Source organism: Aulonocara sp. 'chitande type north' Nkhata Bay, linkage group LG7 (genome assembly GCF_057382095.1).
Source record: "Aulonocara sp. 'chitande type north' Nkhata Bay isolate Kocher_YH1m ecotype deep benthic linkage group LG7, A_spYH_male_GT1.1, whole genome shotgun sequence".
Taxonomy (NCBI): domain Eukaryota; kingdom Metazoa; phylum Chordata; class Actinopteri; order Cichliformes; family Cichlidae; genus Aulonocara; species Aulonocara sp. 'chitande type north' Nkhata Bay.
The window spans coordinates 8936083-8955564 of record NC_141350.1 but is presented as its reverse complement, the minus strand read 5'-3'; the positions used below and the strand labels follow the sequence as shown (position 1 = coordinate 8955564).

General features: G+C 42.0%; 1 protein-coding gene across 1 annotated transcript; it reads right to left on the bottom strand.

Annotated features, from left to right (window-relative positions):
- Positions 1 to 285: 285 nt before the first annotated feature.
- Positions 286 to 19120, bottom strand: LOC147324527 (lysine-specific demethylase RSBN1L-like). The gene is made up of 8 exons (XM_086298362.1): positions 18550 to 19120; positions 18158 to 18283; positions 17088 to 17761; positions 9290 to 9427; positions 9016 to 9158; positions 8751 to 8918; positions 8338 to 8449; positions 286 to 2781 (listed from the first exon to the last, which is right to left on the bottom strand). Exons 1-8 carry the CDS (start codon positions 19031 to 19033, stop codon positions 1099 to 1101), a joined length of 3528 nt encoding a protein of 1175 aa, XP_086154488.1. The 5' UTR covers positions 19034 to 19120; the 3' UTR covers positions 286 to 1098.
- Between the last annotated feature and the right edge of the window lie 362 nt (positions 19121 to 19482).

Below are 19482 nucleotides of genomic sequence, written 5' to 3'. Positions count from 1 at the left end.
CCTGCCCTCTCACACAAACTACTCATTTGTAATCCTGTCCTGGTCGCTCCCAGTGAAAACACAAGCATCTTCACCTCTTCTCTTGACTTTATGTAGCAAAACCATCTCCAAACCATTATAACAGGTCTAACTACTATCATAATATCCTTCTGCCCCACCCCTGCCTCCACATTCTTCTTTACCTGCCTTGTGCCCTGACTGTTGCTTTGCATGCCTGACCCAGCAGCCAGAAAGGCAAATGACTGTGACCTCATTGATACAAAACACAGGCGAGACTTTTAACGCTGACCAAGTCAACATTTTGAACCATTTATTGAGAGGTTCTGATCAGAGTATAAATCACACTACCAATTCTTAGGAAATAAAATGTATTTACAACAGAATTTTCACATACATCGGTTTCAAATAAAAACAGACAGTAAATGATATAAATAAGTTCTATGGAAAATAAAACCTGTCTTACAAAAAATATATGCAATTTCTGTATACATTTTCTCACATTGGTGCTAATAACATCTATACTGTACAGTTTTGGTACATACAGTATCATTTACAGCCCTGTGTGAGTCCAACAGTCCAGTCTGAAAACAACTACTTGCTCTGATATGAAGGTTTAAAAATAACAAACCTCCAAATCGGCATGAGCAACGATAAACAGATGATTTGAGAGAGATCACAGGGATCTCCTTGATGTCTCAAACACTGAACAAAGGTCGTTCTTACAGCAGGGGAGTACGGATGGTTGTTTTCAGACTGGCGAGACCAGTACCTAAAATAGGTGCTTTAAGAGCGAAGCTAAGTAGTGCACAGGCACTGACACACGGGGTCACATAACATTTTATATAAAGCCTACGTACATCTGCTAACAAACGTGAAGTGAGCTACTTAGCTTACATTCTTAGACCTTGTTAAAATACCTGCAGAGCGCACCCTCGTTTCACTGCGTCACAGGAGGTCTGGCAATGTCAAAGCAGCTTTCGCTCACTTTTGTGGTATCTGAAGTAAGGATGCACTTTGAAATATTTTACCAAAGCCTTGGCGCAAATTGTACAGTAAAAAGAAAAAAGGAAAAGAAAAGCAGACTAGACATCTAGACATTCATATTAAGAAGTCTTTCTGTGTTTGGGGGGTGTGTGTTTTCAGGGGCTGTTTTAATAAGTGCTGCTGTGGCGCTGTATCCTGTAGCGCTGACCCGGGCTTACCCGGCACCGAGTCCTTTACTTTTGGTCCTTTACAGAGCGCAACAGTCCGACTGTCAGATGCAGGCTTAGACGAGGAGCCTCGAGAGTCACTGTGATGGTGGCTCTTGGGTCTACTGTCCGTGAAGGAAAGAGCCAAAGTTTGATGGGCCTCCATGGGTTTAAAAAGGTCAAAGGTGACCAGTGTCCGTGGTTGTTTGTGTTCTAGTTGGGCAGGACCAGAAGCAGGTTTCTTCTTCTCTTCTTTGCTGCTGACATCTCTGTCCTTCTTTACTTCTTTCTTAACCTGAACGTTCGCAGGTTTGTGAGTTTTTCCGTCTTCTCTCCCCCATTTTCCCAGCGCGCTGCCGTCTTTGCCCTCCCTGTGGCCACTCTTCTCCTTCTTCCCATGGGAAGACTTGTGTTTATGCGTGCAGGAGTCTCGAGCCTCCTCTCTGTCTGGCCGTGGGTGAGCCGCAGCAGGCGTGCTTGCCCGGTCCTTGTCATGCTCCTTCTCTCTCTTGACATGGGGTTGCGTTTTTGAGTCCCACTCCTTGGCCCACTTCTCGTCTCTCTGAGCTGACGGGTTGGTTGGGGCGGTTTTACCGCCCTCTCTCGTCCGTTCCTCTTCCTCTTTTTTCTTCATCTGCGGCAGTATCTGCGTCGTTGTGCAACCCTCTCGTCCTCCCTCAGTCTTAACTTTCTCTTGCTCTCTCACCCGGTCCTTCTCTCGCTCTCTGTCTTTCCCCCTGTCTTTTTTATCCTTTTCCTTCTCTTTACTCCTGTCCTTTTCCTTCCTCTCCTTCTCTTTCACCCTCTCCTTTTCATCCTTCTCTCTTCTGCCTTTATCTTTGTCCTTTTTGATTTGGGGTGCATTATAAGTGCTCAGAATACTCTCTTTACTTTTCTCTTTCAGGCCCTGTCCTGATGTTTTGTGCTGCCGCTCTTCTTCCACATCACTTTCCTTCCTAATCTGCTGTGATGGCTTTGAAGGGGCACTATCTGCTCTGTTGCCCTCCTCGTGGTCCATCTGCAGTGTCTGACAGGTGTCTGCAGCTCCTTTGCCTTCCTCTTTTACATCTTCCTCGGCTTGAGGTTCAATTAGTGTGGGACTGAGTGCAGATTCATCTCTTTCTTTCTTGACCAAAGGTAGTGACAGTGCCGCTGACAACTCCTTCATGTCAGCTCTGTTCTCTCGCTCTTCCTCATTGAAAATCTGTGTCGGAGTGTCTGGGGGTGCCCCCTCCCATTTCCCCGTGTCGTCCTCATCCTCCAGCTTCGTCACTGCCTTTACAGCAAGGTCACACTCCGTCGCTTCTACCTCCTCCTCTTCCTCCTCTTTTTTAATATAACATGTTACTTGTCTTGGTGAACATGTCTCCTCTTCCTTAACCACCTCCTCCTCCTCCTTCTCTTCATGTTGGTGATACTGTTTAAGTCGGATATGCCAGGCCAGACTACAGACAGCAGACACTGTCTTGAATTGGTGGACAACTCCTCTGGGGATGAAGTAGATGTCATTGTGGTAGAGTTGGATACGGGCGTATCGGATCCCCTCCCTCCTGAGCTGGTTCAGCTTGGCGTCATCGATCCACTGCACACACTGTAGAGGCAAGGACAGGAGCACATGATATTCAACAACCCCTCAGAGAGTGAAAACATGCCTGCGGTGATAGCAGATCTGTGTTTTCTTACACTTAAAGCAGCATTAGGCACTCTTTCTGAAAGTTTTTTGAGAAAACCCCCAACAGTTTTTAATGCTGTCATAACAAATATATTAGAATACATTTGCTTTTAACACAACCAGGAGAAACAGCATGATTAGAAACACACTCTTCAATTTTCACTTACAAATGAAGTGTTAGGGTTTTAAATATGGTCTCAACAACCAGAGTGTGCAAATATATTCACGAACAGTTCTGTTGGTGTGCACAGGGGTGAGGTGAGTTAGTCCCACCTCACATATCCCATTTTCAGGAACCGGAATTTTGGAATAACTTGTTATCTAAAAATGAAGCAAACTCATTGATTTGTTTTGCTGTTAATTTGGTCAACTGAAGCAAATCATGAGAGCTTCTCACTAAAAAACTTGCTATGAACTTATTTGGGTGAATGATCACTGATACAATTTTTGGTGTAGTTGCCAAACAGCTAAAGGTGGAGAGAAGAGCAACACCCTGCCTTTCATCTGCCAATTGCCAGAGCCGACACGTCATATGCAGAAGAGGAAAACATTAGACTCCACAAGGTGCAACTGAAGGCTGTAACGCCAACAAAATACCTGCCAGCAGCTCAATATTTAAGATTCCAGAGCTAAGTTTAGCACCCTGTGAGTGTTAGTTTTCTGTTAATTTAAGTTAATTTTTAGCTTTAGAGTGACACTCATGGGCATAGTGAGTGTCTTATCAGCAGTATCCACTTTAGTCGCTTCCACACTTTTGTTTTTTAAGTTTGGCAGCTTATACAGGGAGTGCAGAATTATTAGGAAAATGAGTATTTTGTCCACATCATCCTCTTCATGCATGTTGTCTTACTCCAAGCTGTATAGGCTCGAAAGCCTGCTACCAATTAAGCATATTAGGTGATGTGCATCTCTGTAATGAGAAGGGGTGTGGTCTAATGACATCAACACCCTATATCAGGTGTGCATAATTATTAGGCAACGTCCTTTCCTTTGGCAAAATGGGTCAAAAGAAGGACTTGACAGGCTCAGAAAAGTCAAATATAGTGAGATATCTTGCAGAGGGATGCAGCAGTCTCAAAATTGCAAAGCTTCTGAAGCGTGATCATCGAACAATCAAGCGTTTCATTCAAAATAGTCAACAGGGTCGCAAGAAGCGTGTGGAAAAACCAAGGCGCAAAATAACTGCCCATGAACTGAGAAAAGTCAAGCGTGCAGCTGCCAAGATGCCACTTGCCACCAGTTTGGCCATATTTCAGAGCTGCAACATCACTGGAGTGCCCAAAAGCACAAGGTGTGCAATACTCAGAGACATGGCCAAGGTAAGAAAGGCTGAAAGACGACCACCACTGAACAAGACACACAAGCTGAAACGTCAAGACTGGGCCAAGAAATATCTCAAGACTGATTTTTCTAAGGTTTTATGGACTGATGAAATGAGAGTGAGTCTTGATGGGCCAGATGGATGGGCCCGTGGCTGGATTGGTAAAGGGCAGAGAGCTCCAGTCCGACTCAGACACCAGCAAGGTGGAGGTGGAGTACTGGTTTGGGCTGGTATCATCAAAGATGAGCTTGTGGGGCCTTTTCGGGTTGAGGATGGAGTCAAGCTCAACTCCCAGTCCTACTGCCAGTTTCTGGAAGACACCTTCTTCAAGCAGTGGTACAGGAAGAAGTCTGCATCCTTCAAGAAAAACATGATTTTCATGCAGGACAATGCTCCATCACACGCGTCCAAGTACTCCACAGCGTGGCTGGCAAGAAAGGGTATAAAAGAAGAAAAACTAATGACATGGCCACCTTGTTCACCTGATCTGAACCCCATTGAGAACCTGTGGTCCATCATCAAATGTGAGATTTACAAGGAGGGAAAACAGTACACCTCTCTGAACAGTGTCTGGGAGGCTGTGGTTGCTGCTGCACGCAATGTTGATGGTGAACAGATCAAAACACTGACAGAATCCATGGATGGCAGGCTTTTGAGTGTCCTTGCAAAGAAAGGTGGCTATATTGGTCGCTGATTTGTTTTTGTTTTGTTTTTGAATGTCAGAAATGTATATTTGTGAATGTGGAGATGTTATATTGGTTTCACTGGTAAAAATAAATAATTGAAATGGGTATATATTTGTTTTTTGTTAAGTTGCCTAATAATTATGCACAGTAATAGTCACCTGCACACACAGATATCCCCCTAAAATAGCTAAAACTAAAAACTACTTCCACAAACATTCAGCTTTGATATTAATGAGTTTTTTGGGTTCATTGAGAACATGGTTGTTGTTCAATAATAACATTATTCCTCAAAAATACAACTTGCCTAATAATTCTGCACTCCCTGTAAAAGCCTAGTTTTAGGTTCTATAATTTTGAGTAATGCATCCCATCTGACAGAAAGCTTTTTGTCATTTTCAGTGGGGGTTTTTTAGCAGACAGCTGACAAAGAGGCACCGTCACACAATAAAAAGCCAACAGAGAGCTATGAACTGTTTCCCCTCCGCTGTGGGTGAGACTTATTGATGCTCAGTGTCCATTAGTGCAAGATCTGAATTGTGTTTTACAGGTTAATCATTTATGGAGTTAAATTCTCCCAGAGGAAGACCACTGAAATAGCAAATTAAAACATCTACATTTGCCCCGGGGAGGGAAAAATTGGGGATATTCCAAAAAGCCAGCATATGTGTTTTATAGCCCAACAACCAAGTCTGGCTGCTGTTCAGTGCAGAACAGGTGGTGCACTCTGTATTTATACGACCTTTTAAATTACTGCTGCTGATTTTATGAGCTATACAGTAGGGGTGCAACGATATTCGTATCGATATTGAACCGTTCGATACAGTGCTTTCGGTTCGGTACGCATATGTATCGAACAATACAAAATTTGTAATTTATTTCATCAACTTTCCTTCTGACGATGCTGTCTGTGTTGAGCGCTCAGTGAATCTGCGTTCGACTACTCCGCCTAGGCTACACTGTCGAGCGCAGATCCACTGAGCGCTCAACACAGACAGCATAGTCAGAAGGAAGAGCGCAGGGCAAGCTAGTGAGACAGAAGTTAAGCTCTCCTTGCAACATGGCAAATTGAACCTCCCCCACCCTCATTCAGATCTGGCGTTTGGAATTATTTTGGTTTTCATGTGACGTATGACCCTGAAGGTAAGCGCGTCATGGACTAAAGTAAAACAGTATGTTGGATGTGCCACGCAATGCTCAATTACATGTGTGGGAACTAGTGTGTTAGCGCAGTTAGCTCGTTAACGTGTTGGCCGTCTAGCCCCATGCACGGGGCAATCAGGGGTAGCTCGTTAACGGAGATTTGCCATGTTGTGGCGTTAATGTCATTTCAACGAGATTAACCTGAAAGCACTAGTGGGAACATAACAAATATGACTGCACATTTACATCATCCTAGTACAAAAACAACAAGCATGTATGCTACAAACTTTACCCGAGTCATTTAGACAGCCGTTAGCACATGAGTCTCCTTATGGGGACCTGATATGTTTAATATGCTGCTGAGAATATAGCCCAGAAGAAGCTGTAGTATAGCTTTTATTTCGGAAAGAGCCATTTCTGCATCATTCCATGTTTGGCACTGATCACCACCTGCACTCATGTATATATCATGTATATATCTATCTATCTACTTAGCACTTTTAATTCTTATTCTCATTTTTATTTTCATGTCTATTTAAGCTTAATTTATAACAGTATGTTTGCACTGAAGCACCGCAGCAATTTCCTAATGTTGTAAACCCGCTCAACATTTGGCAATAAAACCCTTTCTGATTCTGATTCTCTGTAATAAACTCTCTTTTCCAAAGATGCATGATTCCTCAATCAGATACAGGGCTCGCAATATCGCTAGCCCGACGTCCTGGGGCTAGCGATTTTTCCAGTCGGGCTACCAAAATCTATCTCTGCCCTGCCCGTCGGGCTATTGTAGGAAGGAAAAATATATGTCAATGCTTTTGCATTCTTTCGGAAATGTAGCTGGGTAATTATGTCATTGGCATCGGTGAGCCACTGTCAATATGTGACATATTGAAATCGCGTTTGAATTTGCGCTTGTTTTTTTGCTTTCACTTTGCAATCGCTCGGACAGCACTGATTGGTGAGTGATGATAATTTGCGCACCAATTCCTCTGACATCGTCTTATTAATCGTTAGCTTACTACGCAAACATGACGAGTGAAATCTCCCGCAGCTTAAACATGTGAGAGGTTGATCGCGCAGAGAATCGCTGACCGTTATGTGAGTGCGTGTGTAAAAGCAGCAGGATTTATATTTCAGTTCTGCTGAGCCAAATAAGACAGGTCAGGGTGAAGAAGTGACAGCCAAAGAAAAGCTTACCACAAAACGGAGAAGTTATGACAAATCAGACTATAAGGCAAAAAGAAAGTGAAGCTTTATAGTTTCATGGACAAAATAATTTCTGTGGCTGCAATATGACGAGCTAAATAATAACCAGGGCTGCACATAAGTGGTCCACAGGTGCGCATTCGCTGTCAAAATAAAAAACACGCACAAGGGTAGAGCTGGGCGATATATCGAGTTTTTAAAAAAATATCGATATATTTTTATACGAGATATAAGATGTGACAATATCCTTTATATCGATATAGTCTATGTTACGTCATAATTATACTTGTGGAGCCGCAGGTTTGCCTCTCTTTAGTCCACTTTTGTCTTTACGTTACTCGGCCTCGCCCCTCCTTCACTGAACACAACTCCCCCTCCTCCCCCATCGCTTTACCTGCAGGAAGCGACAAGATGAACACGGCAAATCTCCGTTAACGAGTTACTGCGCATCGACATTTTGACTCCACAATTGTGAGCTTTTTTTTATGCACAAAAACAACATTGTTTTCTTTTATTTATGGAGCATTATTATTTAATAAATGCTCATAATTTATTTTTGAGTAAATTTTATGTACATCTGTGCTCTATGTTAATAAAAGTGCCTGTGTGACATCTGGGACACAGCTTTGACTAAGAACTCTCTTTTTGTTCCTACTTTATGGCTTTTTAAAAAAATAAAAAATAAAAAAATCGAGATATATATCTTATATCGCCGTCTAGGTAAAAAATATCGAGATACGAATTTTGGGTCATATCGCCCAGCCCTACACAAGGGTTAGGGTTAAATTTAAAAACTGTACTTTTGAGTTAAAATATATATTTATAATTTTAATAAATGACAAATTCAAAAGGCATGAACATTTTTTTTGTATCGAAAAAAATATTGAACCGTGACACCAAAGTATCGAACCGAACCGTGAATTTCGTGTATCGTTGCACCCCTACTATACAGTGTGTTGAAAGATATGGGCTGCAAATATAGGCAATCTATTAATTATTATTTTTTATCATTTTAAAATTTATATTTGCACACTTTTTAAAGAAGACGTGATCTGAGAGACAAAAAAATATTTATTTATATCTGGCATGTACCCCTAGACACTGTTAAAAACGCTGGCCCACCTGAGAGAGTGGGGGTTCGTGGAGATCCAGCTGCAGCCTCATAACCACATCTGGAAAATCTCCTGCGTGGAAACACACAACGTCTTTGGTGATCCGCGCAGCAGTGTCGCTGCTGTAAAGAATACACACAACGTTTGTGATCAATCTCTAATCAGCAAAGAAAAAGACGCAAAAGCTACTGTATACATATTATTATATAATATCATGATATTTGGAATTAACAGCACACAAATAATAAGCTGACCTTGACTGTAAATGTCAGTATTTTACATTGCCTGTCTTGACTGCTGCCGTTTTACCTTCATAAAATTTGTAACCATCTCTGTTAGTCTAATATATAATACACAGCTGTTCTTATACAGATGTTTAAGTGATAAGCTTAAAAACATAAGAAGATGTCACTTTGAACTCACTCCTCTCCACAGCGCACAGCCTTCAGCACACCGACAGCTGCAGTAGTTTGCCTCTCAAAGCCCTGACCGATGTGGTCAGCGTGAGCTCTCGTCCGGTCCTCAAACAGCATCTCTCTGGGCTCACTGGTTCTAGGAAGGTACTGCAGGTTCTTTATCTCATTGGTGGACCTGAAATACATTTATTTACAAGAGTCACAACAAATTCGAGATGTGCAGGTACCCCTAAAAGATAAATGCAGCTGCTTTAAAGACAGGGCGAACACACCTTTTCCTTTTGAAAGGTGATTTTGGCATGTCTGCCAGAGGTATCATCTGTTCTCCAGGTCTGACCCACATGATGGGGCCGTCGTCACTCTCTGTGGGGCTTTGCAGCCGCAGACTGGAGAAATTTCCCCAGGGCAGGGTCCGCTGCACAAACACAGGACGAGAAACGTCGGGTTACATAACACCTTGCAGCACTTCACAGGCAGAAGTTAAACAGATGTTGACACGCCACTGACTCCAGTGCTGTGCAGAAATACAGATGCAAGCAAACAAACCTCCAGGAAAGGAGACTTCTCTAACATGCTGATGAACTCGGGAAAGTAGTCTCCGACCTCTTCATCCACAGCTCCGACCAGACTGACCTGCCGCATGGCCCCAGCTCGGTATGTTCCCTGGGAATATGTCCGCTTCACCTGCAGGAGGCGCCGCAGAGGACACAGATTAGACTCAGCAGGTAATAATAAATCTAAATGTTAACCTGACACGCTGTTTTACTGCTGCACAAGATGCTTTTAAGTAGGGCTGCCACAAACGATTATTTTGATAGTCGACTAGTCACCGATTATTTTTGCAATTAGTCGACTAATCAGATCATGCATCCATTGGACATAAAACGTACCGCTTATTGCACCAGCAGCATCTGCTCTTATATAACTATCATTAGTTTACAGCTTTAAGTGTTTAAGATATGTGCTAACTAAAAATAAAGACAAGATGATAGTTTATTACATTTTAATGAAATTTGCAGATTGTTCGGTGAAGTTTAATAAACTCAGCCGTCTGCTCCTTGGTATCTAAAATATAACAGGACACCGGAGTATATTCTCGAGCATCTCACACTTCTGATAATCAGTTGTCTGCTTGACGTTATTCAGCTGTGTAAAAACTATAACTTTAATCTCAGCCAAACCGATTTACTCAGGAACAAATAAAATACTGATAAAAGCCAAACAATAACATTTTTAACTTATCTAAGTGACTTCCATATGTTTAACCTGAGTAGCGAAAGACTGCGGTGGTTTGAAAACGATTTGCCCACCGGCTGCAGTGACCTAGCCCCCGGCTAGCTATCGAGCTAGTGGGTAACAGACGTCTCCGAAAACGTCGGAGCGCTTTTGAAAATATGTGGTGTCTTGATAAACTGAGCCGATATTTGAGGTTTACACAGCTACATTCTCGTCTGAAAATATGTTAAACGTTTATTTTGTGACCCAGAAAGAATAATAAGAGTAATATTAAAACCAACTAGCTGCCGCCATTGTTGGAAACTGAGCAGGGCCGCGCTATGAATTCTGGGATAGGTTGGGCCACGAAGTATACATCCGACCCATCCTTCAAATTTGGGGAAACGAAGGGCTCATTTGTCGGAGTCTTCGAATTTGGACAGTCTTCGTCGTGTCGCTGTAACGTAATTGGCCTACAAATGCGGGCACAGGAGGATGCGGTTCCTGAATTTGGACACAGCTACGATACAGGACACCGCTTCTTCTTCTTCGGGGTTTAACGGCAGCTGGCATCCTTGTACATGCAGTGCTGCCATCTTCTGTTTCAGTCCGTTATTACACTCTTAAAACCTACTACTTATTCCTGCGTCTTTTGGGATCTTGCAAAGCTTCAAACGATGCGTCAACTATTAAATTAGTCGTCGACGATTTTGATAGTCGACGCAATCGTGACTAGTCGACTAATAGTGGCAGCCCTACTTTTAAAACATTATATACACCTTTTATAGGCATGTTCATCTAGCAGCTGAGGTTAACACAGTCTATGCATTCATAACATAAATGGAGGAACCCTTCCACTTCACCTGCCCTTAATAAAGCCCTCATTAAGAAGACAAACAGTATTAAGAGGACAAACAGTCTGACAGACTGAAGACTTAAAAATCTGTAACACAAAATGCAATGGAGCAGACATGATGACGTACAGCACTTCATAAAGTTTTATCATTTGTCACAATCTGCCACAAGGCTGTTTGTTTCCTTCCTGCATCGTAATGTACCGCAAGTACTTCTAATTTTAACCCCTAACTAATCATTAAGGGTTTGTAGTGATAAGGTTTTAATGATAACACATTGCATTAACAAAAGATCCAACTGGATTCATCTTGGTGGAAATTTTAGAGCAGAAGATTTGTTTATTTAGTAAACATATGTCAGAATATGTCAACAGACCATAAACAGATGATGTTTATATGATAAATACATTACACAGAGATAGTACAGGTAATCTCCCAACACACATTTCACACAAAGAGTTTAAGTTCTGTTCTTTGAGACAGCCAAACAGCGATAGCACTAATTTTCTATTGTAGGGGGGCTTTTTTTTAACCAAAATGTAATTTGTTCTGTCACAACAAAGTCGGCACTTTCTGGGTTTTCTCTACATGATTTTTGGAACAAACAATCTTTTTTTCTGCATTTGATGCTATTCTTTGTTAGTGGATTTATTTTCCTGCTGTATTTCATTATTATTGATAACTCCTGTAATACTTAAGGACACTAAAAATGCACTCATTGGCCACTTTAATAGGTACACCTCACTAGCACCAGATTGGACCTCATTTTGGCTTCAGAACTGCTTTAGGTTTTGGAACAAGGGGCTGGAAACGTTCATCAGATTTTGGTCCATATTGATAAGATAGCATCACACAGCTGCTGCAGGTTTATTGGCTGCATTTCCCAAAGGTGCTCTGCTGGATTAAGATCCATGGAGGCTATTTGAGTACAGTGAATCCATTGTAATGTTCAGGCATCAGATGGGTACACTGTGGTCATAAAGGCTTGGATATTGTCAGTAACAATACTCAGGTAAGCTGTGGAATTTTAAAAAAATGCTTAGTTACTACTAAGGAGACCAAAATGTGCCAAGAATCCTCTAAGCCCTAAAGATGGTTTTGTTGGAAAATCCCAGAAGATCAGCAATGCATGTGTCTATGTTATGCATAGAAGGTTTTTACCCAGAGCTGAAGGAAAATCAGCTGCATGGTGATAAATTAATTATTTAAAGTTATTTTGTTAATTGGAATATTATTCACTGAACCATAAAAGTCATTCTGCTTATCAGACAGTTAGAAATGGCAGGACACTGCATAGATTTCTGTCAAATAATAAAACAGATTCAACGTCTTTAACTCCACAGGACCTAATCTTGCATACAGGTGTAGTTAACCACCAAATGGCCATTAACCAGGAAAAACGGTGTTTACACAAAGGGGAAGACAGTTAAACATCCTGCAAGGGCTGAATAACAGCGTTAGAAATTACAATCAATTAACGCAGCCCTGCGGTTTCAATGTCGAGGCGCAAACCATTAACTAAATGACCCTAGCTTGTAACCAGCAAAGGACTTTTCACCCATTTCCTGTCATCTCTCCTCTGCTGTTGTCTTACCAACCACAGAAAATAAATGGAAATGCATAAAACAGCATATTATAGAAGTACATCTCCATGCATCACACCACAAAGCGGAGATGTGATAACCGAGGCAACAGGAGTTAGACGATTTGAGTTTTTATTCATTTACAGGTACATGTGTTAAATGTTTAAAAAAAATGTTCAGCATAATGTGCAAAGATTTGCAATGAGGGAACGTGTAATAGCTAAACAGACCAAATGTTCCCCTAAAACATGTTCTCACCAGCCAAAACCATGTCCACTAAAACCTTCAAGAATCTGTATCCCATTTTTCTTTTATTAAAAGATTTTTTATGCATTTTTCACTTTGTTAACTATGTAAAATGATTTGAGCCCAGAATAAGTCACATCATAAACCGTGATCTAAAAACAGGGATTCCTAAAGTGTAAACTGTAGACCCATGTCTACTCGGTCTGTGACACAAAGCACTCTCAAGTCAAGCCGTGCAATAAAACACGTGCAATACTACAATCCATTACTCCCACATGTGAGCTTAGTGTCTGGAGAAACTCCGACATCTCTGACAGCGACACGGCCGCGAGTACATCGCTCACTTTACTCAGGGGGGCTTCACCATCTCACTGTGCCATGAATACAACGACAATAAAGGCTTCCTATTCTATTATAGTCAGCTGAAAGCATTTTTTAATCGTATGTAAGAAAAAAAAAATCACCTACACAGTTCACTAGAAAAGAGCTCTCATTATTCCTGTTTTCAAATCAGGGGGAGAAAACAGCTTCTCATTTCCAATTTTCATTTCTAATTTCCACAGAGGTAGCAGCTCAACAATTACTGACACATTCAGAGGATAATAATCTAATTAAATAATTGTTATGGCTAAAAGGGAGAGTAGTAAAATAGTAAGAAACAGTATCATTCAAGATCTTAAAGCATTTGAAGGTGATCTGTGTGTGACCTGGTTTAATTATTACTGCTCAAAGTGGGGCTTAAACCTACATCTTGAGACACTAAAGCAGGTATTGCACAAGGACAAATTAGCTTCTATATTAATGACATTAATGTGTGTAACACAGGTAATGGATTACAAACACATGCTGACACTTCAGTTTTATTTGCATTTCTGCAGCCAAACTAACAAATTGCTTGGACCAGGAGGTACACTGCTTACAAACAGTTTCTTTGTGTTTCCAGTAACAAACATAATGGAATCATTTTGGTTTAACAACGATGGACAAATGCATAAAAAAACAATTAAATTAAATCTGAGCAGCACTGTTAAGAGCTGGTAAGCAGGTTTAGAGATTGGCGTCACCATATTGTATAACCTCCTGGCCTCGGGCATCTGCCTCTTATCAAACCACTTACATCTTTCTCTAATCACGCTATCAAAGTTCTGAAACCAGAGGCATTTCATTTCTATAATATTTCTTAAGCTATAATTTTCTCTGTTTTATTAATTTCACAAATTACTGCAATACCAAAATAAAGGCAGGAGGACAAAAGTGCCCACAATACATTGTTGCACAGTTTTAACACAGTTTTACAACTGACACCACTGAGGTAATATAACATGTATCAATTTACTGTCAGTAATATGTATCCTTTAGAGATTTAAGACATTCAGAAAGTCTAAACTCATCTTAAATGATGGCTAAAGAAGAACCAGATCTGTGACCATTAACTTTACGCTGATGTGTGTTATATTTAATGTTGCATGCTTGCATTTTTATTAGTTGCTCTGTGTTTTCTTACTCTACTGTGAACTTTCATGTTGTAATTTGTTGTGTGGGCTACATTGTTGCACATGTCACTTACAGACACATACATATATCTTAGACAAAATCTTTCTTTTTTTGCCATAATATTATAAACAATGTATTCTCTCCTCTTTTACTCGGTTTCTTTGTTTGAGGATTTTTTGACTGATTTCTGATGAATAAAACCCACGTTAGAGTGAAAAAGTTTTTTTCTGCATACAATTTTCACGTAACTGTCAACTTAAATACATGATTTAGCTTTCTTCAGTCACTAGATTGGTTCTTTGGGTCTGAAAACTAGTATTTAGCTTATGTCTGTGAAGGTTCTCAGTCATCCAGGTCATCGTAGTCAAAGGAGCTTGCAAAGAAAAGCGTCTGGACTTCTTTAAGTTACTTGAAGACGTTTCACCTCTCATCCGAGAAGCTTCTTCAGTTCTAAGGTCAAATGGTGGCGAGTCCCAGATATAAACCTAGTGGGAGTAACCCCCCACAGAGGGTCAAAAGGACCCCCTGATGATCCTCTAATCGCCTGAGCCAAGGTGTGAAACTGGGTGTGGGTCCCAATCAGCCAGAGTTTCGGATGAGTTCATTGTGAATGAACACACCCGAGTCAGCTGGTGGTGTTTGTGTTGTGCACCCTTCTGAACTTTTTACATCGTGCCTAAACTAGCACTGAACTAATAAAAGCTCAGCGGAGATGAGAGAACCCACAGTGGAAATAAACTTGAAATAAACTGAATTGAAAACATGAATGGATGAATGAATAATTATATAAATAAAGTCAAAATATAAAGCTACATCGCAGGTGCAGCGATTTGTTAAAAACATGTACAAGCATGGAAATACAGTATATCTGGCAAAAACAGAGTTTGCTGATAATCCCAAACTGCTCCAATTGAGGTCTGGACTCTGGGGAGGCCAATCCATGACTCGTTGTGTGCGTTTTGCTATCCCATGTATGCTTTTTCTGCACTGTCAGAGAGTTTTGGATCACTGTCATGCTGAAAAATGAAGCCTTGGCAATCAGAGGCTTTCCAGATGGTATTGCAGAGTGGATCAAAATCTCAAGGTACTTTTCTGCATTCATAGGTCTATGTTTACAAGATCCCCAACACCATGACAAAGCCTCCACCATGTATTATAGATGGCTGTAGATACTCGTTTTGTACATCTCGCCTCCTCCATACATATGAGCCAAAAGTCTGGCATACCTCAGAGGCGTTTCTCCAAAGTTTTCAGCTTTGGGAATCACATTGTTCCAAAAATACAATTTTACACCTGTCAAACTGTGTTATCTTTGACATTTCAAAATTTGAGAAAATTTCTCATTTGATTCAACTAAAAAGACCTTTGGAAACCATGGAGAACTATTGCTGAAGACCACTTTAAAGATTACAAGAAAATCTGGCTCCTTTAAAGCAAAATACAAAGAAGTGGGGGCTGGCTCAATATTTTTGCACAATACTGTGTGATAACTCTGTTCCAGGATCCATATCATAAAGAAACATTAATCCCAAAGGAGATAAATCGGGAAAATCTGCTGACAGTTGCACAAAGTTTGGTTTTAGTGAGTCTAGCAACAGGATGAAATGCACCATCTGCCTTATGTTAAAGTCATGATGCCAGACAAGCAGAAGCAATATCTGATTACAAAGCACTTGGAATATCAGTCCAATCGAGAAAGCGAGAGCGAAGGAGAGAGAGCCCTTGGATTAATTTTCTTCCCAGCGAGGGGTCTCTGGCATGAATAATTTTTATTTTTCTTGACCTAAATTGATTCGCCAAAATTCTGCGAGCATGTTAAACCGATGGCTGAATATGAGCTGGATGTCCTTTAACTCATGATTTCTTCACTAAGACACTGTCAGTAAAAACAGATGCAGACCGATTACTGATAAAATGAAAAGTTAGGTCCTGGCACTTCTTCAGACACCTGAAACTCAAATTAAGAGTTAATTTATTCTAATGCATGGACCATGTTTTAAAGGAGCAATTCATGCCAAAAATCACACATACATATTTTTTTTGCTCTGGTCTGTAGTGCTTGGAAATATATTTGGAGATATCTGCCTTGAATATAACAAAATGGAAATCGCCTACCTGAGCAAACACTGTTTTGAGCTATTTCTTATAGGAAGTATTTTCTTTCTATTGACTACATCCACCAGGCAAAAGCTCAGCTGTCCTCATTTATATTTCCATCCAATCTTGTTGTTGCTACCATGAAATTCTGGCCATGGGTAGGTGGACACTTCTTATGCAAAGTGATGCAGCTTACAAGTTTAATAATTTAAAAAGAAAACACTTCCTGTAAGAAACTTTTTTTTTTGACTGACTGTAGAAAATGCTTAAGTGTCTGATTCACAACAAATGCTGTGCAAAAAAATGTCTCATCTGTTTACATCTTGTCAATTTTGAATCATCTGAGTAAAAAGGAATCTAGAACAAAACCAAAAGGAAACCTGCTAAGTAAACTGATAACAACATGACCTATGATCTGCTGAAATTCAGCCAGAAGAAAGCAAAAGTTAAGAGTTGTGTTTACCTGACACCTCAGGAAAAATATAAGTATCTGAAACACTGCTATAACCTTTTTTTCCTGTTCTCTTCAAGCACCTGAACTAAAGGTGTGAGTCCACCTGAAGATGCCCTTGAAGAGGTTTTCAAGACACACACCATTCGCGCTCACAGCTCAATGAGACCACTTGAAGACAGAAACCCTCTGACAGCACGAGTCCCAAAAAGCTCTACCCGGTAACAGTGCGGACAAAGACTGTTGAAGTGGTGTTTCAGCCTGTCACTGTTAGAGTCTGAGCTGCTCACGCCTCCAGACTACAAAGTGACACTTTACAGTATCAAAGCAGACACTTGAGCATCCTCTCCTTTTCATGCTTTCCAGCACAGAAACTAAAATTAAAAACCAAAACTCATTCTCACCTGAGAATGGAAGTTGGCCATGGTGGTCGTCTCTATGTCCTTCTTCCCGAGCACCTCCATTTTCACCGGTGCGTTGGGGAACTTGTAGGAGAAGTAGTCCAGGAAGTCTGGGAGGTAGGACGCAGCTCCGTGGATGATTCCCATCACGAAACACGCTGCCTGGGCCTCGTCATCGCTGAACGACAGGGTCACAAATTCATCGGCGAAGCGCTGCATCTCTGCCGGAGAAAGGCAGGCCAGCTCCTCGTTGTAGGCGTGCACCACAGACGCACCTCCGTTGGCCTGCTGCTCGATGTGAATCAGACGTCTGAACTCCAGGCCAGCCGTGCCCGGGGCCGGGCTGCAGTGCAGCGGGGGGCTGTAGCTGAGCCTCTCTCTGACCATGGAGGAGATGGAGGTGGAGGTAGCCGCAGAAACAGCAGCATCCTGGTGGTGTTGTGCGGCACTGTGGTTGAGACTGCTGCTGTCGCTGTTCACGTTAATCTGATTGAGCAACTCCGGCAGACCCAGGGACACCCCTGAACACACAGTCTGGCACGAGCGGTGGTACATTTTGGGTCTGCCTTGCCTCTCCTTCGTCCGCTCGCCATCTTTGTGCTTCTTTTTCTTCTTCTTCTTGAGCTTCTTCAGAAGGAGGTCTTCCTCAGAACCAGCCTTGGGCTTCTCTTTAGACTCTGTCATACAGACAAGATCGTGTTTAAAATAACAAGCAGCTTTTGCAGCCTGTAATCTCTAGCTAAACTGATATTACGAGTAAAGTTTACTTTGAAACAGCTGATCTTTTGGCAACTCTTCAAAGGTGAGTTCATTTGCTCTGCTGTGTTATATTTCCATGTTTCTACATTGCATTTAGGACATTTACTTCCTTTTAAAACTGAAAACACTTCCAAAATTCTGGCATAATATCTAAAATAATGCATTTAGTCACATGGAAGCCACCTGCTTTTACATTTGAAATACAAAACATGTTTAAGGGCTTGAAATAACCTGAAATTATCCCCCCAAAAAACAATCGGTGCTGTAGTTTCTCACTTTCAGCTCCCCTGCCCAATGCTGGATTTTATTACTACCTTTCTGCGGAGAAACCACTTCTCCGTTTTCTCTGGCAATCTCGTGGACAGGTGGCAGTTTGTGATTTTTCCACTCTTTATTCTTTTCCTTCTTCTTCTCCCTGTCTTTCTCCTTCACCTGGTCATCTGAGGAGGGGAAACGAGAGAGGACAGCGAGGTGAAATGCTGCTGCATCCATGCTGGGAGACATAAGTGACGGACAAACAGCTCCACGTGTGTGTTTATATATCACCATCTGGGCCCAATAAACACTGGGCCCGAGCTACAGTAAATTATGTAATAATGTCTAAAATGTGTTTTTATGACCAGTACTGCTTCGCGGGTGGGTTTTAATTTGCCCATAAAGTGTGTGAACGCGGTTCAAACAGGGCAGCCCGGCTGGGCTCTCCTACCTCTCTGTAGCATTTTCACGTCGCCGTTCTCGGGCTTTGTATGGCAGCTAGCTGGGCTCACTCTCTCCACAGCAGCGCCCGGGCTCTGCTGCGCTTCGCTGCTCTTCTCCTTGTGTCGCTTCTCTTTCGCTTTTTTTACTTTGTGGGGCGACGCGAGGAAGTTGCTGATTTTGAATATTTTCCGGACAGGGGTGGCGGGCACTGCGGCGGCGGTGGAGTGGCTCGCCTTGGCCGGGCCGAAACTCCATTTCGCTGGGCTCCCACAACTCTGCTTCCCGTTGTGTTTTTCCCCTGCGCACACCTCTCCGTTCAGTTTCCTGTGCTTCAGGCCCTTCTCCTCCACCCGGACCTTCTTTGGGGGCGGTGGGAAAATGTCGCTGGAAGACTGCGGACGACTCTCCGGCGGTCGCTTAGCTATCAGGGGTTTAGGGGAATTTGTTTTGCTGTTTGCTGCGAAATGCATGGAGTCCACGGACTCGGCCATCTTGGAAGTTTCTATTTTTTACGGTCAGACGTAACTGGTGCGTGAGAGACAGGCCGGGGGCGGGGCTTAGCGGGTTACGTAGGACGGAAGGAGATGAGAGCGCAGCAGACGGTAGCGTGTTTACGGGCTGCGGGACAACACTGCAGTGAGTGGAGGAGGGCCGCTGACAGAGGCGGCTTTATGGGCTTAATAATGTCACAGTGTTCTGCTTTGCTGGGCTGGACTATCAGCTTTACTCCTCCAACACGGGTGGAAAGGGTCGCAACTACCTTCATCCCACCGAAGAAAGAATTCAGTCATTTTTCAATTACCTATTATCAGAGGACATTGCAGCAGCCGCCAGTCTATCCGAGGAGCCAAGAAAAAATATTTTATTGTAATTTTTTAAAGTGTTCTGGAGCAATAGCTCCCCAGGCTTACTACTACTACTATTACCAAGGTCAATATAG

What these genes read in the sequence shown, in the direction of transcription:
- LOC147324527 (XM_086298362.1), bottom strand. Translation starts at nt 19,033, where the DNA reads ATGGCCGAGTCCGTGGACTCCATGCATTTCGCAGCAAACAGCAAAACA. An exon ending in TGGCCAACTTCCATTCTCAG is followed by an intron (nt 9,428 to 17,087) that starts GTGAGAATGAGT and finishes CGCCTCCTGCAG; the next exon opens with GTGAAGCGGACATATTCCCA. An exon ending in ACGAACCCCCACTCTCTCAG is followed by an intron (nt 2,782 to 8,337) that starts GTGGGCCAGCGT and finishes TTGCCTCTACAG; the next exon opens with TGTGTGCAGTGGATCGATGA.